Below are 26,304 nucleotides of genomic sequence, written 5' to 3'. Positions count from 1 at the left end.
AAAGATTTATGGGCTATTTAGAAAATGTGAATAGCATAAAGTACTGAACATGCTCTCTGCAGATGTTTCTTGTGGGTGAAGTTATGATGTTAGATGGTTGCTAATTTCTGCAGATTTTTAAATTCAGAAAGAAATAGGTTTATATGAAAGCCTGCCTTACTATACATATACCCTCTCCTGTTTATACTGCACTCATTTAAAGGTATATCCATGCACTAATCTGCTGTGCTGCTTAGCTTTGCTACATAACCTCTCATAAGAGGGGTATGTGAGTCCAAAGCCATTCATTTAATAAAACAAATTATTATCTTCTACAAAGCTGATGTGTTTAGTTTGTCTGCTACATATCAGGGGGCTTGCTAAGCTAACATTTATCCATGTCAATCATCATCTCACCTACAGTAATATGAATCTATCAGAAGAAAGACTCTAGAGAGAGTTGACTAAGAGGAGAGAAAGAGTTGCCTTCTGCTGATAGCAAGGAACATTTTGTTGAGACTGTGATGGACAATTAATGATAATCCTCATCACTGAGGAGTTTTGGTTATTTTTTAAATTGAACAACCTGAAACCAATTCTCAGCTAAATGCATGGTTGGCAACACAAGAAGAGGAAGAGACTGTGGGAGGCTGGTTGCGCTCACCAGAGTTTGGTTTCTTGTTGGCAACCAAGGAATTCAGTATATGTTACAGCCTGTCAAGCCGAGAGACTTAGCGGTAAATTGATAATCAAATCATTTTACCATTACTACCTGTGCAATGACACAATTGACTTGATAAACCCTGAAATGATTGAGGTGTTGTTTGGGAATAGCTATGTGATAGCTGGTGCTAGGTCTTAAATAGAAGGTACACTTTAGATTTTATATCCCCTTCATGGGCAGAAGCGCCCAGCAGGCAAATGGTCAGATGGCAGCTGGTTCCCAATCCACATATAATAGATTTCATGTAACATCTGTTGTCAAGCTCTGGATCTAATGTGGTTTTGTTCTGTTTTGAGATTGGTGTATGCTTGTGGTGAGTGATGAGGTCAGAACCTATAGCTAAGTCTGTTCAGCTCAACAGCAGCCTTGCATGAGAAAATGCAGCAGCATTATTACTTTGAATGAGGTCGGTCAATCCACACAGCAGGGATGCCAACGCAGAGGGCTGCAGCGGAAATAATGCAAGGTCATTCAGCAGAACAGTTGAACCTGGTTCACCTTTTTCCATACACTAATGCAGTGTCATTCAGCAAGGTGCTGCAGAGCACAATCAGATATATACAAGCACACATTACCAACAGATTATTTGGCAACATGAATGCCGTACTGCTGTTGTTTATGATACGATAAAATAATTGCTGCTTTCCAAAGTTGTAAAATCCTGTGTTTTGGCATCTAATAAGCCTTCAAACTCATAGTATGTCACTCAAACTGGGCTTCTTGGATTGTATGACATGTCTCACCACTACCTAAAGCATCACGCCCTCACCAATGCGGTGTTGATTTGTATACAAAATCATTTGTGGTCTGAAGGCCTGCTAAATATGAACTTTGTAAATGATTCTCGTATGCTCTATATGAGTTGGCTAACTGAAAAATAGCAAAGCCTGCAAGCTAGTACAGACAGAAAACTTGCTGTGCTGCTATACTCACACAGGACACAATATAGTAACATACTGTACCTCTGAGCCTTTGCAGTGAAGTGTCCTATTTGTGGTATGCTGTCTGTGCTATACTTACTTTTTTGTTCAAGTATGCTGTTTGTGCAAACTCTGTTATATCTCTCTCTAATATTGCTGCAAACACTTCAGCTGCTGCTGCTACCTGTATAGCATTTCACAAACCACCACCATCACTTGAGATTTCAACCCCTAGTTTCTAAATTGCAGTTCTCCCAGAGGTATAGTTTGTGACTGTCATTCCCCAATCTCTGTAGTGCTGGACTTGGTGTACTGTATGCTTGTGGGGAGTGACAGGATCAGAGTCTTGAGTCTCACAATGTGTTTGTATTTGTGTTTTTCCTTCCTCAGGGATGGCCACTGTTTAATTTAGACATTCTCCCTCTCACCAACCAGTGATGAGATGTTCATGTTGGATTTTTTTTTAATTCAGTTTAGTTTTATTTGATATTGAACTCTCCAGGAAGTAGAACATTGAGGCAAGATGCCTAGAACATACAACCGATGTCTTCTGGACTAAAACAGCACAATCTCTAATTCTGTGGTTACAATTTATAAAGTGGTCTTGGCATTCTTCGTCCCATCTTCAGGAAGCGAAATGGGATAACTTGTTTTTGTGCATGTTTGTGTATCTTTTCTGAGGGAGCACTTTGGCAGGCACCATTACCGCCCAGCAGTAAATTGCCTTGTAAATTACAGTGCTGGGGTAATAAAGCCAGATTTGTATATCACCGGGAGTGGAGACTGTGTCTGTCTTGTAAATTTAATTAAACAGCAGGTGCAAAATCAGGTCATATGGCTTTGATGTGCCCCATGTGAGAATGACAACCAGACAAAGATTCTAATACGGGCAGCATTTACATATTTTTGCATGTGGCGTGCGACTTGTACTGAGGTAGGGGGAGCCTCGCCTATCACCTTGTAGTGTATTTAATTTCCCCCAAATTAAAGAGGATTCAAATTAGCTGTCACCTTTAATTTTAATAGATCTACAGCAAAATAAATGGTTAAGCTCTTCAAAAACAGCCCCTTGCTTGTTTAGAGTGTGCATAAATGCAGCCATTACCAACACCTAGTGCCAACTGAAACACTTTCAGACTAATTAGCTCTTATTGCCTGCCTACTGTACATTACACAACATCAGTAACAATAGCACTGTGAGAATGGCAGCCTGTTGAAGAGGCTTTGATACCATGCTTTATTTTTATTTGTTTTGGTACTCCAGCTGGTAACCTTTCTCATTTTTGATATAATCGCTAGGAGTTGGGTAATGAAGAGTTTATACATTTTTACTAGCCTTAGAGACATTTATATTGGCCAGTTGCAATGCAAGTTATAGCAGAGGTACCGTTTACTCATGGACTCAGCTGAATGCCCTAAACAAACCACCTGTGTTGCAGGGAACACCGGGACAATTCCCAGTGGCCTGATAATCGTTCTGGCCTGACTTCACAGTCAACTTCACCAGCGAAAATATAGCAATCAAGAAGGAATTGAAGGGCCTATCAAATCCACTTATCTTCTGTCTTAAATCTGCAGCCATGTGTTTACAAGCAAGTCGCAAGAAATGGAAGGTCTGAATAAAGGAAAGGTTGAGCAGAGAGGGAGAGGGAGAGAAAACAAAAAGCCCTTGCTATGAATAAAGCTAAATATTGCAAAATAAGCGACATGTTCGCCAGGAGGGCAGATCAGTTAAGAACGCTGTGGGTTGCTGGTAAAAAATAGTAAAACTGGGCTATGCCAGTACTCGGTCATGCCACATAGTCTAGGGAAAGTGTGTAGCCTGACAGCAAAACAAGCTACAGTAACGTAACTAACACAGTCTGTGAAACATGATGATGGATCAATAGTCCCATGTTTATTGTTGTTTTTGCCATATACAAGCGATATCAATGATACCAGATGTAGACTTGTTGATGTTATAAATATGTTTTGATTGAAATTTTAACGTTTAAATAACGTATACCATACCATACCAAACAGAACAACAACAACAAAAACCAAGAAAATTAAACTTTTCTCCATTTGGTCAGTATTGTAATATCGACTATTAATGTAGCCTTATACCACAGGCTATGTAGCCTATGGTAGTAAAATCATTTAACTTTTTTTCTGATCTTCATATTTGGCATAGGTATTTTGCATCCTCCTGGACCCCAGGAGGACAGTGACAACTAATAGGGATCCAAATAAAGAAGTATCTAGAATAGAAAAAATAGTCATTGATCAAATGTAAAAGTAGTAGGCTAAATTGAAAAATATGTCTTGCCAAGGTGGAAAAGGAAGCAGCAGTAATAGTGCTGCAGATGCTCCTGAAGAACTGGAGATGGTGGACAGTTCAGACACAGACACAGAGCAGGAACTTTCAGGTACCACTTAAGAGCACAGAGCTAAACATGTAGAGTATGCTTTTAGATTAATATGTGCTTCATTTATGAGATTATCAGCAGGACTGTAATTAGGGCTACCCAGGTACTGTTGACTGTCCAGGTGATGCATGTTTATGATCAGGCTATTTACAATATGAATCTCATTCTGCAGCACAACCAGAGGTACATAGAGAGAGAGAGAGAGAGAGGGAGAGAGAGAGAGAGGGAGAGAGAGAGAGAGAGAGAGAGAGAGAGAGAGAGAGAGAGAGAGAGAGAGGTAGAAAGCGAAAGAGAGAGAGGGGGGGGGGGGATGAAAGGGAGAGCGAAAGTACAGAAAATCAATTTCATTATATTTTGCTTTGCTGTCATCAGCCCTAGGATTATGACTTAGTTTTTCTGTACCACCAGAAGCAAACCCCTCAAAGAGTCATTCCCAATGTATTCAAATGTATGTGTAATATACATTAATTATTTGTGTGAATTTCAATGTATTCCCGTTCCAAATTATTGTGCCAGAGAGTGCGGCTGGATATTCCGAAGGAGCTGTAGAAGAGGAGCCTCAGATGCAGAGTGGGAGTGAATATGCACATGACCATTGATGGCTCTCAGGAACAGTGCAGTAACTAGGGTGAGCATAAACGGAAAGCCAGGGGGCTTGCCTTGCTTGTGAGTAATAGATGGTGTAATCCAAAACTTAAGGAATGACTCTGTACCCCAATATTGAATCTCCCCCTGCATTCTAAAGCCCTTATATCAATCAATATGCCCTCTGACAAGGTGTAGAGGCAGTTGAAGAGGCTCCAGGCAGGCAAGGCAGTAGGCCCTGATGATATCAACCAGGTGTCTTCAAGGCATGCGCAGACCAGCTGTAGGGAGTCATCCACGCACATCCTAGTGATGTGGAAGACTTCCTGCGTTTTACCTGTATACTTAAAATAGGAGCCCCAGTGTTTTGAATGACTAACCTGTGTCATTGACTTCACATATTGAATATCCTAGAAAGGTTTGTGCTGGCTCCTCTCAGACCCCTGTTGAAGGAAGGACTGGACTCCCTACAGTTTGCCTACCAGGCTAACATTGGAGTGGAGGATGCCATCATGTACCTGCTTCATGCCCACTCCTATCTGGTCACAGCAGCCAGCACATATGGATCATGTTTTTTTATTTCTCCAGTGATTTCAACACCATCCAACCCATTCAACTTGGAGATAAGCTATGGACAATGTAGGTAGATGGCCCTTTTGTGACCTGGATTATTAACTCCCTAACTGGCAGACCACAGTATGTAAAGCTGCAGGCTCTGTGTGTAAGATACAGTGGTCAGTAGTATAGGGGACCCCCTTGTGACCCCCCTTATATGTGTGTGTGTGGACTAAGATACCCCCCCCCCCAAAAAAAAAGAGAAGAAAAACCTTTCTCCCCTTATGGATAAGTAATAAGTAATTAATTACCTAACTACCCACCTATCTATCACAACCAGTGTGTTAAAATGCAATTAACAGACTTGTCACAAGCTTCATCTAAACAAGATTCAACACCAAGCTAAATGAGTGCCTGCAATATGGTATATAAGATAAATGTGATTTTCTAGCCAACTAGAATTGGGTTTTAATATAGATCTCCTTCTGGCTGATGTGCACTGAAGCCAAAAATCATCCTCTTATGGCTTTGCTTGACCTGTGACACTGTCAACGTGCTGTCTGGGCACCAGAAGGCCCTTTGCTGTATGTCGGTTTGAGCTCACTGCCAGAGTGCCTACGAATGTGTCAGCGGCATCAGTTGACCTGACGGCAACACCTTCGCTTGTTTCTATTTTTTTGTTGGGAGGAAGTGGTTGATAATTACCACCTAGGATGTAGCCATCTGTGCCGCCCTTTCACGGCCTGTTAAGCTCGCTTTTCAGAAAGTTTACTGTTGACAGAGGGCACGCGAGAGGAGTGAGCGCCAGAGTGCGTTAAAAAGACTGCACACTCAAGCAATATTAAAAGCAACGCTAAGGAGCTGATTTATAGGCAGAGAATGGAGAAGGAGGCAAAGGAGGAAGAATAGGAGGTAAAACGTGGGTGGAAAGGAGTAGGTGCTAAGGAAGGGAGAGGATTGTGTAGGAATTGTCTAAATTGGATACACTCATTAATACATTTCCATCAAGCAAGAGTCATTCTAGGAACTTGCATCTAAGTACAATAGTGTACAGCAAATCATTTAAATCAGTGTACCCATTACTGAAGCAGTAACACAATGATCTCACACAAGTTCACAATCCCTATTTTGTTTTTTTCCCATCATACACACCTTCCACTTGTTCCAGTTCTGTAAGTTTTCATCAATCCCGTCCATCACTCAGAGCTGTCTATTGTCATGAGCCATGAGGGACACCTGTGTTTCTGCAATAAGGCAGCAGTTATCATCAAGCTGTCGGATATCTGTCACTATGGCAAGATCTATGTGGAAACCTTCGCTGTCAAAACCTGTCAAATTTCACTGAGCCTTTAATGAGAAAAAGCCAAGTTGAAACCACAGGCGCAGACTTATGTGTGTGTGTGTGTGTGTGTCTGTGAGAGAGGGAGTGAAAGATAGAGCAGGCTGAGGGAACAGGTGCATGGCTGGAAGCTGTGGTGGTGGTAGGAGCAGTAGGGGCTCAGTACAGTACGTCATCTGTGATAGCTGATGGTTCCAGTCCCACTAATCAAACACACATCAACTGCTAGTGACTAAAAGACACATGACTGACATTACATAAAGAGCAGTGGGCTGGAAATGTATGCAGCTACATTTCACCTACTCACCTTAAATTGGACATGAAAATACTTTTTACTAATTGTAGCCTACGGTAAAAATCTGTTTGTGAGCTGCATAAAAAGAAAAAGTTCTTTGCTCAACCAAATGTAAACAGAACTTCAAAAAACATTTTTTGAATGATTTCCCTACAGTTCTCTTTACACTTGGCAATATCGTAATCAACTCAAGTCTATTTGTATTTGACTACATGCTCATTGCAAACCAAATCCCTTAGGTCTTAGCTGTTCTCAGGTATGTCATCATGACAGAAAACAGGGTTTGTTACTTCCCCTGCGGCCCTCAACAAACGTTATCCTCACCAGGCAGGCCTGCCATCATAACAGGCCTTCAGAGGCCAGGTGAGGAGGCTCAGGTGAATGACCCCAGGCAAACTTCTTCTACCGATAAAGTTGAGGGAAAGTAGGGACTGGGTGGAATGAGACAGGGGAAAAGTGGAGCAATAAAGCAAACACGGGGGGTTGAGAAAGAAGTATATGAGTTTTATTGCAGAGTGCAGAGTGTGGAAAGAGGGTACGTCAAACAGAATTGCAGGTAAAGGGAGGAGAGGTGATGATGACATGAATGGAAAGAGGAACGATGAATAATATGCAGTTCAGTCTGGCATAGACATTGACAAGCTCTTTTGCAGGAACCTCTTGTGTAAATCAACAAGTGGTGACAATGTTATATTTTACATTCTGAAATACAGGATTAGACCATCAAACGTTGTGCTTATAAAAGCCAGTTTACATTTTCCAACTGAAAAATTACAAAATATCAGATGAATCATTATGACTTTGGTCCTGCATGGAAAATCCTACTTACAACAACAACAACTCAGACATCTGAAATGTGACTCTGATTACACACTGCTTTTTGTAAGATATCATAAGCCAAAAAGGTTGAAAACCACTGGTGTCATCTTTAACAATGTATCGAAGGCTTGTGATATTATCCACTGTGTCAAATCTTCATCTGAAAAGTAACTAAAGCTGTCAAATAAATGTAGTGGAGTAAAACATACAATGTTTTACTCTAAAATGTAGTGGAGTAAAAATATAAAGTGGCATTTAATGGAAATAAAGTCAAGTGCAAGTCAAAATTGTGCAGGCTTCAAATGAATGACTTAGCTTAGCTGTACTTTGTGTTTAGTGGTTATTATTATGTTAAAATATTAGCACACTAAGAAGCTAAAATAAACTAAGATGATAATCATGATGAACATTATACCTGATGTTATACCATTTTAGAATACTCATGATTTAGCTCAAAGCGCTACTATGCCAACCTGATCTCACAGAAATATGTGACAGGGGCACGACCTGTTAACACTAGTTAAGTATTTCTGTGAGATCAAGCTGTACTATGCTCAAGTACAGCCTTACATAGCTGCTAGCATGGCTGTAGACTTGCAAAATGAGTTTATTTTTAATGTGATAAAATCTTAAAAGTTCCATAAATTTTCCCTGTAGAAGTGCTAGCAGCTACTGGCTAGAAGTGAACTTTTTCAAGTCACAATCCAGGCTATCAGATGTGAAAACAACAACAATAAACTCTGTACATTATGTGTTGTTGTTTTGACAGGCCAGAGCCTTTTCTTGCTGAACCACAGGAAGCTAATGAGAGCTAATAGGTGTCACAGGCTTAAGGGACAATGAACAGTACAACTACATGCTAGGATAAAATAGATCAGAGGCGGGACTCAGATCAGCCCTGTCACACTAATGTCAGTCAGTGGCTCATGTACAATGGCCCCTAGTCACAATTAGAGTTCTGTGTACTGTGTGTGCAAGTATGAGTGAATGCACATGCCTATTATTAACCCTTACCCCCATCGAGAGCTCGCAGGGAGCTCTTTGCTCTTATGTCAGCAACGTGTCTTTACTCCATTCTTTCCTCTGTGGGGGGCAAACACTGACATGTAAGGACTGAAGAAAGATTAGGCATTGATGCTCACTGCCTCAGAAAACATATAGGACTTAGCGCCTTTTCCTAACCTTAAAGATGTGAGGAAAAAAATAGGATGCTGAACTATACAGAATGAATCCCTGATCTATTTGACCATAACTGAAATTGTGACTAGCTAGCAAAAGACTGCATCTTCCAACTATGCATACAATAAGGAGAGTCAAAACATAGAAAGCTAGGAATAAATGTGGATCTTAATCTTTCTACACTAAGAATGTCTCATTTTGTATTTTTATTTGATGTATCAAATGTCAGTGTGTGTGTGTGTATCATTATGGACAAACAGGCTGTGCTGTTTTTACAGCACTCTAGTTCCCTCTTCTGGCAAGAAGATTTACCATTAACGTCAAGTGGATCTGAATATTATGTACAATCCCACTACTAACCATATTCCCATGCAAATTCACCTTCAGAAGTGCAGGTAAGATGTCTCTTACTATTGAATTATTGTCATGGAACAATCATTAAAGGAACAAGCTACATTAGGTCAAATAAAGCAGGGGGCATTTATCAAATGGTATTCTTGGACAAAATGTTGCAGATCCTCTATTTTAATCGTGAACACAGAAAAATAAATAGCACTGGTAACTCTCACTGTATCTGCATTCTGTAGGTCTTACCTGAGCTAAACCAGTGGTTCTCCAACCTGGGAATCCGGACCACTACAATGGATTGCAAGATTAATTGAAGGGATTGCCAGAGGATGAAAACAAACTAAAAATACTTATTGGTTGAACTTTCTAATCCTTCCTTTTTTCTACTCTGCTGAAATACAGTTTTATCTCTTCAGGCCTCTGCAAAAGCTATTTTTTGATTGAAGTGCACACAAGAAAGATATGCAACCTATGATGACTGTTGCAAGCCTGACCTCATATTAAAGGGTCACAAGCCAAACTATTTTTTCTTTCTTTCACTTAGCTCCTGTTTAGCTACCTTTCCCCATGAATAGCACTACTGGCAGAGTCCCATTTATAACTTACTCAAAACTACAGTACAGACATACAAGTTCATTCAAAACAAAGTATTATGATTTGTGACTGTAAACCTCACTCTTTTGCAATGAAATTACAGCGTAAAGTACAAAAGTGAGATAGTCGGTTGGTTGGAAAGTACAGAGCAGCAGAGGAGAGGATGCTGATGAGGAGCAGGAGGAGGACTTGGCAGCAGGGTGTGGAAGGTAAAGCCAGAGCAGGCCAGCCTGATCGGCCTGCAGCCAGCACATGTGTGATAGCTGAACCTTGTGTTCTATACAGAGCAGGTGCAAAGGCCTTGTCTCTTCTCTTTTCATCCATCCCTCTCTCAGCAAAGGAGCTTGGCTCTCTGTCTCTATTTCTCTTAGATTCAGCTCTTTGTCTTCTAGGCATTACACTCATCTCTGTCTTCTTTGTCCATCTCTCCATTTCTGTCCCCACACCTCCTGGCTCTGTCTCTCCCCCGCCTCTCTCTGTATCATACTTCATTTGCTCCAGATAACACATCAGCCTCAACGCCCATCCACAAACCCTGTCACCATGGTGCCCACAGATGGTAACTTCCTGTGGTCCTGCCCAGTGATTGGTGGAGAGACTTCCAAACAGAGAACAGCTGGTGAGGGATGATATATCACCAAGCGTTTGCACTTTCATTTTCAGGGTTGTCTTGTTAATGCTCCCAATCCAGCATCTGGCAGGAAATAGACACAAAGGCAGAGAGAGGGAGAGAACAACCTGTTCTTTGGCAGACCTTAACAAAAGGCTGACACATGTCTGATGAACAGACAGAGCTACAGTGGAACAGACTGAGCTGCTGTGAATATGAAGGAAAGATGCTTGACACAAGTGGAAAAAATAGATGAGAAGGTGAGAACATGCTCTACAAAAGGTCATTGTTAAGAACAAGACATGATGAATATGACTCATGAGGATCAAAACAAAGTAATTGTATGACTCATTCTATTAATCTGCCATGTAGGAGAGGAGGATTTGCATTAATATTAAAATTACATACCCTTGTGACGGCCACATAATACATTTTTCCATTTTGAATCTTGTGATTCTACATTGTTTTCCTCAGCCTGTTCCACCAATCATTTTTATGAAATAGTAAACAAAACACTCAACTAATAAACACATAAAAGGGACAATAAAAGTCTTTGTTGCATAAAGGCTAAAGATATTAAAAAACTGTAATTGTTTAGATTAACTGGCCTTATGAAAGTATGTTTGGCTTTTATGTATCATGTTTCTGTAATATCCAGTGTATCAATTTATTAATATTTGTAATATCTTTTGCAGATTAATTCAGAAATGGTAATCTCTTGTTTAACCGATGCAGATGATTTATGCACATCTTGGTCTACCCCATTAAATGGAAAAAGCAACTATACACTTCCAACACCAGAGGGAGGCATTACACAACCTAAGGGGCCTCAAGCCGGGCTGATAGTGGATAAAAATTCTGAGCCTGAACTTTTTTCTGTACCCCGGGAGATGGGGAAGGGTGGGGGTTGCTATGTATGCGGCACCATTTTAATACATAACATATATAACATTATTTGAAAATTAGCCTTTTAACTATCTCGCCACTTATCTGCCATATTGTCACATTGCTCTTAGCATACTCTGACTACAGCAGGGATTAAAGCAAAAGAAAAAAAAATCTTCTGACTGAATTTTTTTTTCCCGACCAAGTCATAAACTGTTCTAAACCATCTACCTTGTCATAGAAACCCTTTTACGGTCGCTTTTACGTCCCCTGTTGCAACTGTCCCCAGTCTCCCCTATCACATTATATATTATTATTATTATACCTTTGTAATTCTCATTGGATCTGCATTGATCTCATATATGACCTGTCGGCAGTCACGCAGGTACGCCGGAGACCCGGCACGGCCCGGAATACTATCAGCCATGGCCTCAAGACATCTTCATGATATGCTTGAGTAATTGTTTTGGTGTGAATGAATGAAGAGTACAGAATCACAAAAAACAACAACCTTTAATACCTGGTGTCACAGTGTTGGTGGAACTGTAGATATACTGAGATGCCAAGTCTATGTTGTACAGAACTGATCAGAATATGCCATTTTACAATGCTGATATTTTTGTTATCACTCAGGTCAATTAATGTTCATTTACCGACTAAACTAGAGACATTGTTTACCATCTCTAAATACAGAAGTCTTGTGTACAGACAGCATTTCCTCTGACAATAATCCACTTACTGAGGTGACTGACATTTAATTGACCAATCAGGCCTGAAAAAGCCTACCGTTTAAAACAAATGCAAATACAACAAACTATTAGGTAACACAGTTGTATAAAAAGTAAAACAAAAAAAAGGAAAAATGTAACAGACACATGAAGCCAACCTGAATGGAGGAGGGCTGAACAACTTTGTATATCATATGGCTAAACAACGTAACATGTTTTCTAAAAAAAAATAAAACCAAAACCAAAAAGCTGGGCAATGGGGTGACAGCGCTACCATTCAGAAGATCTTTAAAGGCTACAATATTGTAATATTTAACATGTAGACGTCAGAGAAAAATCATGCAGCTTCATCTCTTGACACAACAGGTTATAAAATATAAATTGCTGTTTGTAACCAAACTTGATCTTAGAATAGTTGCAAAGTAGGTCTTGAGCCTTTTGTATAATAAAAACTTTACCTTGCTTCCCATTTAAGGGCCAAATATTAGAAGCAAGCCCTTACTCAAACTATCACAATCCAACACCTGTGCCAATGTTACATCTGTGTGAAGTGGTTATATAGGCCTTTATATCAAGGTCTGATAAGCCTCTTCTAGTGGCCCCAGTGTGGAAAGCAAGTCATTATGCAATGTGACACTACAATGTTTGGCCCTTTTATGTTTGTTGCATAATACATTATCTACCTGTTTTGTGGTTTCAGCAAATATAGGTAAAGAAAAATGATGTGTTGAAAAAATAAAAAAATGTTGAATTAAAAAACAAATAAACTGGAAGTCTAGTTTGTGCCTTAAATGTGACATTTTGTGTTTGAATGAATATTATACACTATCTAAAATCATTTCTTATCAGGCCAGGCTTGAGCACTGACCGGTGATATTAACAGATATTACAGACCCCCTGACAGATAAAATTGTGAAAAGTCCTAAAAAGTACAGTTGCAATCTCTCATATGCGTTGACGTTTCTATTGAGTCGACGTAGATCTCAGCTGCTAAACTCCTCCAATAAACACGGCAGGCAGCATACCACACACGCACACACACGCACACATACATCACGGATCATATCAAGAAGTAAAACCATGAAACCCATATACAGTGCAGCGCTTACATTAAGAAGCATTCAAATATTTCCACCCTGTAAAAGCTCGTAATACAATACAAATACATGGTCAAAATGCACATACAGTAGACAACTTAAGTTTTCTTATCCCTTCTAGGAGAACTGCTTGGCACGATTGTCATAAAACAACAAAAGCTTAAGGGATTCAATCAGTTTTAGGGAATAAACTAAAAGGTAAAAAAAAAATTGGACTGGCTTTGATATCAAACAATCATGCTCATAGAGTAGGTGAGGTCAGTGAAAGCAAAACAGGCTACGGGTAAGGTACTCAAAATTTAAGGCTACTAATAACAATAACAGTTATACTGAATATCAGAGCTAAACTGGTGAGGACAGGAGCGAGGTGCAGATGTTTAGCTACTGCTGAGCTTAGACTAGCTACTGCTGAGCTTAGACTAGCTACTGCTGAGCTCAGACTAGCTACTGCTGTGTAGTACTACCTTTTTTTTTTGCTAACTGTAGCCACACCTCTCATGAAATGCTACAAGAACACTGGTGAATTACACCAGAGGGAGGGAGAAAGTCAATGGCTTATTCAACACTGGAATGCCTGTGAATGGTGGCAAATCTCAGATTTCTGTTTAATCTGAAATGATTACATACTAATCAGACAGACCTCAGGCAGATATACATAGTGAAATAATCTGTGTACATAACTAAATGGTTTCACCTTTTTCCACGTTTTTGTTAGGCAATTAAACTGTGTCCTGGTTTTCATTCTCACCATCTTTAAATATTCCTAAATGATATACAGATAACAGCAACATACATAATGAAAGTAAAATGAATAGTTTCAAAATAACTCCCTGATTAAATAAAAGCCATGATATGCACATGTATGGTGACATTCTGTATGTGACATTTCACTGTTATCTTTACTCATGACATAGAGCTGTTTATGACCAATCAATGACAGTTTAAGAATGGTAATGTACAAACTTGCATAGATAAAGTGATATAGTATAGAGCAGCTTCATAATAATGTGCCCAAAAATTGTAAATTCTTTAATATTTTACTGTAGAGGCTTTTCAGACGTCCTTGTAAGGAATAGCTGCTTGTTGTTGGAGGTCAAACTACCAACAAAACAAAACATCGACACTCGGACCACTAACATATGCAAGTTTGCAATTTGGGCCGGCGGCTATTTGTTAAGTCTCAAAGAGTGGGAGATCTGATCTGAGTTAAGCTTCTGATGGTTGGATGGATGTTTATCAGCTCTCCTGCTCAAAAAGGCTTAGGAAATATAGACCCTTGGTAACACAGAACATCAGTTTAGGACAGTTTGTTTTTTTCTTTTTTTAACTGTATGGCTATTAACAGTATGGCATATGGATGACATCATAGAATCATCTGAATATAAAGGGCTTCACTGACTGTCTGTAATGCTTTAAAAATGCCTTTGTACACGCTTTCCCTGGGATTACTTGGATTTGACCTTTTAATGCACAGGGGGAAATGCCTAATTTTGGCTATTCTCAATTTTAAGGCTATCCATTTCTATTTGGCTAAACCACCACCTGGAATCAGAGAATTACAGGAGTGACATCTCTTTTACTGTTAAAATGGGTCCACAACACGTGGACACAAAGTCCTGACAGACTTTAAATTAATGCTTAATTTAAAGGGGAGCGCCACTCAATCTAGGATTATAAAAATGTATAACATCCATGGAGATGACTAAAACATTTAATGTCTGGATGTGCTCCAAAGAGAATAACTTAGGACAGATGGTAAAATAACAATGACAAACATCTGGCTATAAAACATAAGCTGATACTTGACAAAATTTGCTTTCATAGGCTATTTATTGTCACTAAACCACAGAAAAGAATTGTACTTTAAATTTGAGTGGCAATCCCCTTTAATATATGTTTAACGGTTTGGAATACACTCAATAATACAATACACAGACACTACTCTGAGCACAGTTCTATTAAAAGCGACAGGTTATAAAACATTGACATCATCAAGAGGACGTGCTGTACATTGAACTGAGAGTGACAACAGCCTCCCATCTCTACCTCAGTCGTGAACATGACAAAGAAATCATGTTCTTTGTGCAAATCGAGTGAACACCAAACATGCGTGGTGTAACTCTGATGCTACTGACTGAATGAGTAGAGCTACATTGAGTGTGGTGGTGGGGAAAAAAGCTTTTGTTGCGTACGACAAACCGACAAAATAGAGCGATAAAGTAAATGTTCTCTCTAAGGTGGCTCCTGCATGATATTGTCCATACAAGAGAAAAGCCTTTCTTAACATTGATTTTTCCTTTGCTTGCAATAACTCTTCAAAATACCACCCCGCAGTAAACAACAACTATTGTAAGGACCACTGGAAGTGGCCCAGACCTGCTTCACATTCTCAAACCACCAATGTCTGACACGCATGGACACAGTGGTCCTTAGACAAGTCTGACCTCCTCTGACCTCTGACCCTGCATCTCTCATTGGGCCAAGTTGTCGGGTCGCTTTTCTACCATGCCTCTCTCATGCAGAGCGATGGATCCCAAAGCAGCCGGGGGCCGGTGCAGGCTCGACCCAAAAAATGAAGCACTCAAAGCGGGTGGGAGGAAAAGAATGTAAAGGGGTGAAAAGGAAAAAAAGATGGCCCATCCTCGCAGCGGCTCTCCGCTTCAGCTCTGATGGTGTGTTTTAGGTCGGTAATGGGTCGTCATCGCCTTTGCTGCACTTGCACTTGCAGCAGAGGACAATCGGAGTGGCCAGAAGAAGGAAAGGGGAGGCAACCAGCAGGAGCAGGCCAAATCCAGCAAAGATTCCCACAACCTGCAGGGCGAGGAGCACAAATTGAACACATTAATTTCAATGTAATCTGATGTATCCACTGCTCTTACATTGCAAGGTTTGTTACATCCAGGCTTGAGTAGACCGATGTAGACATCAATTGCAACTGTGACGTAAGATCTATTGTGGTTGCTTGCAAATTGTTGCTGGAGATGTCCACATTGAGTAACCTAGTGGTTTAATTGTCAAATCAATTCACACAGACTGGCTTTCCTGGTTCTCTGCCCAAACATCAATACCAGCAAAGCTGGGTGGTGAACGTAGAATGTTCAGAATATGGGAGGGTCTGAACAACTATGATCACATCCTATCCTATTCCCCCATAGATTACAAAATATTTAAAGCAATGCTAACATTGCAAAAGGCATATCCCCATGAAATTAAACTCTTATTTCCATGATTTTATGTATTTTTGGGGCGGGACATAGTTCAGAAAGGGATCATTTGCAAGAGTAAATCAATAAGGTATCAGTTTGGGAGACAATTTTATTTTAAGGCATAGGTGGACAATAGAGGATGTTCAAAGATTTATGAAGGTTTTATTTTTAAATTTTTAATTCATATCCACTAGTGCAAGATGATGTCACTATTTAAGATATTCTGTTTTACAGGAAGTATAAGTCATGTGAGGTCATCTCATGGGGACGTTGATGAAATTTTCTCTTTACCTGAGCAGTGTAAGCTAGCTAATTCACCACATGGGGGAGCCAAACACCAGTAGTCGCAGAGCCACAAAATTGGATACATAACACGCAGCTTCACTCAACAGTGACTTGTAATAGCACAAAGCCTTTCCCTCTGTTTTGAGGTCAAAGAGACATTTTGGGGGATCACTTACGGCCAGGTCTCTCCCTGTTATTAAAGACCATGTTACTATATTACCAACTGTCCTAACTATTTTTACAGTAAGAACACAGGCTGTGCTGCAGAGGAAAGCACAGTGCACTGAGCACAATGTACTTCACAGACCCCGATGATGCTTACATGATTAGGATGTGACCTTTCGTCTAGCTGATGGCACGATTTGCATGGACACATAAACCCCATGTAATCCGATACAGACAGGGAGAGAAGATGGTTTTTTTTGTGCTGGTGCATCTTATGTATTTATGAGTGACTGAGCTAGAGGCTTTTTAGATATGAAGGAGCGAGGGGGGTGAAATGAGGAGAGCAAGAGAGACACACAGGGCAGTGAAGCTATAGCTGGCCTCCACCAGCTGAACTGTAATCATATGACTCAACCTGCCCCACTGGGCAACAGCTGCTATTGTGTATGCTAATGTTGACAAAATAACAAGTATGTTGGACAAAGGGACGTGTTGCCTGTGAATATATAATTTGGCTAAGGAGAGCTATTAAGGTGAAATGTGTGAACTGAACAGAGTCGCCCTCCAACGCAGACTAAATGGGGGGAAATGACATGTTGTGTTCTATCTTTCATTATATTCATAATCTGTCATTTCATTTTTTATTAGAAGAAGAACATTTTGTAGAAGACCTTGGTTATGTCAAGCTTTCTGTGAGAAAGGTGTACATAATAGGCTTAGCTGGAAACAGCAGGACACTGACCACTAGACACTTGTCGCTGCAGATGGATCAAGCTGTCCTTTTTCTATTGTGCTGTCAAGATATTACCAGGCCATTGCTGAATGCCAGTTTGTGTGAGACACAAAGAGAAAAAGAGGCAGAACTGGAGATCACATGTAAGGCCACATGCTGCAGTGTAGTTAATATGGGGTTGGGGGCTGAACGAATGTGAGAGACAAGGGGGGGGGGGGGGTTTCTCACCTGTGTTCTGTGCCAGATAACAGACGCCCTGGAGTGCCCCAGTTTGTTTCGACAGGGCCCTTTGTCATAGTGGATCAGGAGAAAGTCATCCTGTCATACAAACACATGCAACAGAGATGAAGATTGACCATTAACAGCCTGAAAGACACAGGACAGCTGTTCTGACAAAATTGCTTTTCAAAAGACCTGTGTGTCCTGGACATCAACGCTCGTACAATTAGGATTACATAAGGTACCAATGACTCATAAGTCACCCTTATCCAAGCTCTGCTCACTGTCATTTTTACCAGTCTTGTGATGAATTAAGAAAAAAAGACGCTTCATGCAATTACATCTCATTCATTCCTCATCAAATCCAAGGTTAAGGTACAGTTTCCTGATAATGAAAGCTTATGCTGTCACAAGGAGACAAATCATCCAAGATTATCAGTGTGCAAACACAGTATTGCAATACTAGTAAAGTGATTTTTAGTGTTTGGGAAAAATTGGCATAACGTTGCTATCACAGCTACTGAAGTGAAAATAAAGTAACAATGAAATTAGTAAGGACCAACTCACGTCCAGAGATTCCAGGCAGTACCAGCAGAAGGCGTGTTTGCAGTTCTTGCACATCATCTGTGCACAGCCCTCGTCCCTCTCAATGTAAACTTTACATTTAGGACAGCGCTTGATTGGTGCATCGTCCTCTTCATTCTTATAGAAAGAGCTGGGAAGAAGAAAGACACAAGCTTCATGTTTTTGTTTCTTTTTAAATTTTACATAATGATTTAGGTTTATACATAAACCAAAATCATTTAACATTCAGTTTGCTGCAGATGAGATTGCTTTAATGCAGTGATCAATATTTATAATCTTTGGTGTAGCAGGATTGTGTGAAATGGTGGTTGGTGCCAGCAGTGTGAATAGCTTGAGTAAATGGTATTGAACTCCCTCCCTGACTCCCATTTTTTCCCCTCCTGTTGATGTATCTGTATCCATTTCTCCTGTTTCAGCAAAGTGCTGACTGTTGAAACCTGGAGGCGGGCAGGTACCTGCCATTCTGGGCGTTGTCGAAGGACAGCAAACAAGCCCATTCATTACCAAGCCAATTCTCCATGAACTGATCTCAGTGTGCCTTGAGTGAATTACGGCACACTCTGTACACCTCCATTCATCTGACACCTGGCAGCCATCGCCAAACCAGGAAGCAAAACTGCTCTAAATATCTGCCCAGCATAAAGCCAATCCTTGTTTTTCTGGAGTAACCTCGGCTAAAGCGAGTCAATCAAATCATCTACTTTGCATATCTAATGGCCAGCTTTTAACATTCTTGGGTGACTCCAGTTAAACATTATTCTGGGCTACTACAGTGGTCAGGTTAAAGTGTTGTGGGGAGAAAATGACTTTCTTTGGGATGAAGAAAAGAAATGAGTAGTTCTTAACTTTTCACTTTTAACATAAGTCTAGCTGGCTTGATCAGGTGTAGTGGACCAAAAGAGTCGGATGAGAATTTCTCAAGTCATCATCCTCAAAGGTATAATAAAATGCTTGGGATGCAAAGAAAAATCAGAATGCAGCTATCAGAGACATCCTAACATTGAACAAGTGTAGTTCAAACACCAGGGCTCTTTACAACTTAGAGTAGACCTGTTAATCCTCTCTTTCCCTCCACTGTGGCCTCTGGTCCTGAACCTGTGCTGATAGAGGAAAGCTCAGCAGAGCTAATGACATTTTCAGAGTAAGAGGATATCACAAAGAAACGGGTCAGCCGTATATGTCTCGGGGCAGCCCTCTTCTTCCAGACAGATCCCGTATCCTTAAAATGAATAATACGCCCATCTCAGACTATTTTACTGCAGTTTAATTTTAGCAGATTGTTTTCTAAATTCAATCCTGCTGTATATTGACTAGTGGTACTGAGCGGTAGTGAGCTGAGCATGACATGCTACTTCAGTTCTGAGAAACTCAATATCATTTCCAGGGATTGCATCTGCACAAGTGGCCCTATAGCAACTGATACTGTCCCGATATGTCAAAATGGAGTGAAAAATATGTCCGAATGTCTGATGAAGAAGTAAAAACATGCTGGATAAAGTATTTTATTATTACTAGAGTGGAAATTACTGAGGTATAACATTTATAACTGTTGATGTAATAAAACTGAGCACATTTATTACTCTAGTCATTAAATTTAATCACTTAGTTTATTAGGTTTTCGTCAATATATTTGTAACAGTAAAAATATCAGTTTTAAATGGGTCAATAATAACTGAAGAAAATTAATTTATACATACAATTAAATCTTGGACCAATTAAAAGGGTATTTTTTATTACATTATGACAGGTGATAACACAATCCAGTAGCTTACACTAACCTTTGTCAATTATAATATATTATTATTTTGTTATGGTCCTTAATAATGTCCAAACTGACATATTCATACTGTATGGTTTTGTCTGACCAAGGATCCAGAACCCAAAGATATTTAGTTTAATACTGAATAACTGAATATGCATGTTTGCTTAAAAATGTTTTTTAACACACAATTAGTTAATTATCAAAATAATATAATTCTCTGTTTATTAACTAAACAACCAATCATTTCAGCTGTAGCTAACACTTGACAGTTGCTGAAAGCCTATCTAAATAGGTAAAAAGCAGTACCTGTTTTCTCCTGGTAAGAAGGAGGTAATGGGCAGGTTGTTCTCCTGGCAGGCCTGCCCAGGGTGCCAGTTGGCCTTGCAGGCTGAGCAGAACTCCAGGGCACAGACAGCGCACTGAACCTGCTGGGGCAGCGTTGGAGAATCTGCTTCCTTTAGTTGGCACACAGCCTGGCAGGTCGAGGAAGGGCACCATGTCCGGCACGGGTCCAGCAACACCTCTAATGGCACAAATGAATTGCCAGCATTATGGACAGATGCTCTTTTAAAAAGATCAGTTACCCTCATCATAAAAATAGTTTGCACAACAGTTTCTTGGTAGAAAGCAGTCAAGTTGGTCTTAATGTTTTGCAAAAATGTTTTAAAGATTCGAGTGACACCTACAAAATAATTCCATCTATTGTGGTGAAAGCCACAATAGATGAGTGGATATCTTAAAAACATTGTACATAAAACCAGAACTATCTGCATGGCTGCACAGACATTTCCAAAAAGGAACGATCCAAGCTGAAATAGAAATGTGAACTTCTGTTCATGCATATTTTATGTAATGAACAATTTTCAAGAATCATATCGGTACTTGTTTATGTTGGAAAACTGCATTTGTATAGATTGTCTTTTTTTTCTTGCTTTGAGTTTGTGTGTTTTTCACTAGTTCTATTCTAAGTTCATAGCATGATGCACTTGCCCTTGCATCCTCTCCTTCCTTCCCCTTGCTTCTCTGCCAAGAACTCTGAGCACACGTTTCACATGCACTGTTGGCTCAGCCAAAGAAATATGGAAAGGTTACAGCAACTGTTCTGCCTGACTGGGTGGGACATTGATGAGACGGCTGACTACCCATATCTAGGCAGCATCAACAGCTTTTTCTGTGGATTTTTATTCATTTGCAGGATCCCCTCTGTGTCCCCATATATGTGATTATGTTTGTGCTCATGCATTTATTTATTTATTTGTGAAAGTGTGATCTGCTTGTTCTGTGTACAGTCTGTGCTTCTGTGTAGGTGGAGAACCTGCATGTTGACTACCATCAAAGAGGAATTGCTTGGTTGCTGGTTTCTATTGTAGCGAGGGATCTCCAATATTACTGATTAGCATATCTACATTGACAATGCACAGCAAAGCTACACAGACCTGCCATTATCTTTCCAGCACTGATATCCGAGCCTTTTATCAGTAGGTTAACATTTATTCTACAAACAGTGTAAACTGTAGACATTGAATATGTAGCAGCACACTGAGACAGAGATAAAAACGATTTAACTAAAACATCTTGCTGTGCTAAGAGACCAGCCTGAGTCAGAGTCAGCCAGACAGTTTACGAGACTAGTGCTGAACCAATCCAATTACAGTCTCTTTAAACAAAGTCTAGGAGGCTTTGCCCTTCATGTATATTTGATGGGAGCTGGTGTTATAATGTGATGAGGATGGCAGATTTGAGTCTGAATACAACAGTGCAAATCAGACAAACGTTAGGCCTGAGTACCTGTCACAATAATCTTCTCTGACTGCATGATGATTTGCAGTGAATGGTAGGAGTCCAGAATTATTTTATGTCAGTTGTAATTGAAATGCTCGCCGCCAAATCTGTCGACTGCTCTTCAATTTGGACGTGGAAAAAAATGGGTGGAAAGAACTCAGACAACACTTGATGTTGGTGAATATTTACTAAGCAAACAAGTACTGCTCAAATCTTTTCTATTAGCTTTCCTCAGATACCCCATTGTGTAATTCAATAGCAGAACAGTCCACAGGGGGTGATTCTTGACAGAACATGCAGCAGTCCAGCTACACGTGCCAGACTGGATTGTCATCATCCTTTTGTGTGGCAAAGTGAAATGCAGTAGCAGGGGAAGTGAGGAGAGTCCACGTGTGTCTGTGTTTGACAGCCTTTGCCCACACATCAACAAAGTATCAACTCTGGAGTCTAACACTGACGTACTGCGGCTGCTTTTGAATTGACTCACCTCTTTCAAACTGAAGCTTCTTGTATCTCTGCATCATCTCCGTGGCCACCATGCACTCAATCTACAGGGAGAGAGGAGAGGAGAAGTGGGAGGGAAATGAGCAGGTCATTGTGCATATTTATAGACAGAAGCTGCGAGGAGCGATTATACATTCAGAATGTGAATTTCATTTCCAGAACAATGTCAAATTCAAATTTCAACAAGATCAGAACTTGCTGCTTGCTTACCAATAAGCCCTTTCATCCCATTCTCAGACAAAAATGGAATACAATTGCCAGAATATATTCAAGGTGCATACACAGGCCCACTCAAGGTTAAATGTACTCATTTAATGGGTAATGAATGCGTTGAGTTTTGTAACAGAGCAGTCAGTTATAAAAAGGCTCAGGCACTGTTATGAGAGCAGACAGGGATGAGGTATATTTTGCCTGACTGGCAGCAGTAGTAGCAAAGGCCACTGACACTGAATGAATAGAAACACAAGGGCCATGGTGTGCTGAACCATGCTGTGCCTCAGAGCCTCTGAGACCAAGTGAGAGAGAAGGAAAGTCCACCAACTGCCTGGAGGATGAAGAGTGCTTTGCCCTCATATTGACCTCTACTCGGAAGGCAAACACACAGGTACACTCATTATAGTGGGATAAACACACTAATAGGTGCAGTGCAGGGGTCATCTTGTGTATGGTTAGGGCTGAACTAACTGCAAACACATTCATATTACTAACTGGTACATTTTATTACACGAGAAGGTTAAGACACCACCATTTACTTTTGCTCATTTTATGCACATGCACCTCTGGTTTAGCATGTGGTACATTTGCACGTACATAGTTACTTAGCAAATGTCTATTCACCACTATGTGCAAACTATCCTTTATGGAAACTGCTGCTCTGATAAAGTCCAGTGTCATGCTATCACAGAGCAAAGACATGTTGGACACATTTGGTAATCATTCATGAACATGATGAGCTGCAGGGAATGTGGTGTTATTTGCAACATCAGCAACAACCTAAAAGGACACACTCATCTAATGTCAATCAAAGTAAAAAAAACCAAATCACACTTGTATTTATATCAGTACCTCATTTTCCTGCAGGTGTCCTCTTTTGGGACAAGCAGAGTCTGGGCAACTAATTGCAGTTTCAAGGCCTTCTTTAATCAGGAGCTCCACATACTGCTTCAGGCACTGAAGGAGAATCAGACAGACGGACAAACATTTACCCAGTTCAATATCCAAACAGTTTAGTCAGATGAAGATAAACAAGAACAAACAGAAAGCAGATTGTTTATCATCATTCCTACTGTGCAAACACTGACCCATAGAATCTGACTGTCTGTCAATTCAGCCAGAAAATGAGGCAGGAATATGTGATAGTATGTGGCAAGAGTACTTGTTAAAAACCTTAATTCTGACAAACAGCATACAAGCTAAATTAGTGACTAACTTGTGAAAAAAGTGGAGCATTTCACAGGATTAACAGCCAGATTATTTCCTACAGGATTTAGTGGAGGCCAAAACGGAGCTAAACCAAACAGAGAATATTGGAATTATATTTGCCAGGAGTCAGAAACACGACTCCAAGTAGATTAAAATCATGCTTGGTGTCTGACTGATGTGTAAAATACGCAATTATTATGTGATAGTACGTATGTTGTTGTGTGTTTTTCCATTTTTGCTGCTTTATATGAAATTTTGAACCATGTGAACTTGAACTTCTATCAGATTCATATTAAAATGTCTCTTTTAACAGCAGCAGGTATTTAAGTATTCTACAGTTTCTTCAATGTATGGAAAACATATTAAGTATAATATCAAATATGAAAGTAGCTTGAGTGAGACATCATGCACTCTCTGTGTTGACAGTGTGGCTGACCTTTGTGGAATAAAGTGTACAGACTGAACTTTGGTAATGACTGCCACCACCCACACTGTGTTCTAGGAAGAAGTTATTTTTAGTGGTCCTTCTTGGGCATTGTTTCCTTATCTCTGGACTAGATTGTTTAGGATCTTACGGTGGGTGTTACAATTCCTCTGTCCTGGCCTTTTTCACACAGGTCCACTGTTACACAGGAGGGATGTGAGATTTGTAATAGATCCTGAGCTCATTAATGATTACAATACGGTGCAAATCCCGTGTGGCTCTTATTAAGTTCAAATCCATCTGAAAATCACATTTACTTTAAACTGCAATTTGGGCGACTTATGTTCATTGAGGTGTATCCAGATTGAACTCTAACTTCTTGCCTGCGCTAGTTCCGAGTACAGCTCAATCAATTTGTATTAACTTAATTTGTGGATCATTTATTTTCCCTTAAGTCATCCCTTCTGTTGACAGCTGCAGGAATCTGGTTTATGTGTGGAATGTCTTGCTCACCATTGTGCAGAAGATACATTGGCACTGTGTGATAGTGGTCATCTGCTCCAGAGGGAACTCTCCAAGGCACAGCTTACAGGAGACCAGGGGGTCTACGGCCAGCTCCCAGGTGGGACGGTACCGCGCCGTGGTCATCTTCACCGCCACAGAGCTGATGAAACACAGAAAAAAAGATGCAGAGTTAAAATGAGACAAAACAAATAAAAATGGATACTATTTATAATCCTGCTACTGACAAGAGGACATTCTTCAGTTTTGTGTGTGTCTGTCTACATAATATATCCAGAATCCAAGATGTGCTTTATTGGTTGTGACAAAATCAGCATGAAGATGTGAGCAAAGACAGTAAATGCATTGTGAGTTGTGTCCAGTGAGGGTGCACATACACAAACAGGTCTGCTATATGCAGAAGGACACCAGCTCTCTCCCTAAATGGCCCCTGTCAGCTGTGTTCATTTTTATTTCTGGCCTCATGCTTTATAACAGTAGAAACAAAAAGAAAATACAGTTCAGGAGCTCCTGAAACTCCCATAGCTATCAGCTATCTTGGCACCCTGTGAAATTTGCACTTGGGATGATTTTTTTTCCTCCACTGCACGTCATCACGTTTCTTTGTCAGAGTCAGAAAGGGTTATTTTAGGACGTCTCGTCTCACTCCCTCCTTCCCTCTGTAGCTGAGAGCAAAGAGCACCCACTCAGCTGTTTACAGGAAGTGGTCCCGCGCACACAACATCAAGCTCAAGCTCTCCCCGTGCTGCCTAGCAACCGACTAAAGGAGGATTTTGGAGGTGGAGGGGGCATGCATAGGAGGAAGAGAAGCATGGCAGAGTAGGAAAGATGGGGAGGGATCTGGACTGGTCACAGTACAGTCTGCCTCAATGTGCAGCTGCCTGTTCACAGACATACAAGAAAAGGTCAGTGGGTGGGGAGAGAGGGGGCCACAAGTTCACATGATCATTCCCAGGACTCTATGCTGTCTGCATGTGCTACCCAAAGAAGGGAGCTGAGAGAAAGGAGACAAACAGCGTGCTCTGGTCTAGGAGATATGATATCACTTCACGCCGCTACTCTTAACAACACATTTCATCTTTTAAGGAGGAGTAGAAGGAGGACAATGCAGGCGTATGCATCCACTGTCTATTAACTGAAAGGCACTTCAGTGGGATGAAAGGTCAGGGCAATCCTCAGACGACATGGTCAAGGAACTGGGACAGACTAATCAGTTGTTCTAATAAGGCTAAACCAAGAAATGACATATTGTGTTCAAGCCTTAGGGTCATAGTAATCTATCAAGAAGACACTGAGGATGTGTGTCCATCATATGTTTTTTATTTCTTATCCCCTAATTCATTTGTTCACCTGAAAAATATATTGGCTATCATACAAAATGTCTCAGTTTATGTAATGCTGCTTAGTGATGCAAGGGCAGAGGAAATAGGAAGGAGGAGAATTCCCAAAGGAGACTTCAGTAAGACTAAATGAGTCTATTATTGGAAAGACATTCATTGAAAATCTGTAAGTGATTTGAGACTACAGAGCTGATCTCATGAAGTGTAATCACAATCAAGGAGAGAAGAAATGGCAACATAACTATCAGAACATTTTTTTCTTTATATTGGATAAATGTTACATGAAGGTT

The 26,304-nt window shown here is 40.3% G+C and overlaps 1 protein-coding gene across 2 annotated transcripts in view; it reads right to left on the bottom strand.

Annotated features, from left to right (window-relative positions):
• Positions 1-11,734: 11,734 nt before the first annotated feature.
• Positions 11,735-26,304, bottom strand: part of rnf144aa (ring finger protein 144aa) — a 34,238-nt gene continuing 19,668 nt past the window's right edge. For both annotated transcript variants that reach the window (XM_053335689.1, XM_053335688.1), the window contains exons 2-8: positions 24,666-24,816; positions 23,372-23,476; positions 22,290-22,350; positions 20,327-20,543; positions 18,241-18,388; positions 17,683-17,772; positions 11,735-15,876 (exon numbers count right to left, since the gene is read on the bottom strand). In XM_053335689.1, the coding sequence (XP_053191664.1) occupies positions 15,745-15,876; positions 17,683-17,772; positions 18,241-18,388; positions 20,327-20,543; positions 22,290-22,350; positions 23,372-23,476; positions 24,666-24,800 (888 nt within the window). In that variant the 5' untranslated portion in view covers positions 24,801-24,816 and the 3' untranslated portion in view covers positions 11,735-15,744. The remainder of the gene's footprint in view (positions 15,877-17,682; positions 17,773-18,240; positions 18,389-20,326; positions 20,544-22,289; positions 22,351-23,371; positions 23,477-24,665; positions 24,817-26,304) is intronic.

Source organism: Scomber japonicus, chromosome 16, assembly GCF_027409825.1.
Source record: "Scomber japonicus isolate fScoJap1 chromosome 16, fScoJap1.pri, whole genome shotgun sequence".
NCBI classification, from domain to species: domain Eukaryota; kingdom Metazoa; phylum Chordata; class Actinopteri; order Scombriformes; family Scombridae; genus Scomber; species Scomber japonicus.
This window is presented reverse-complemented; position numbering and strand designations above follow the sequence as displayed.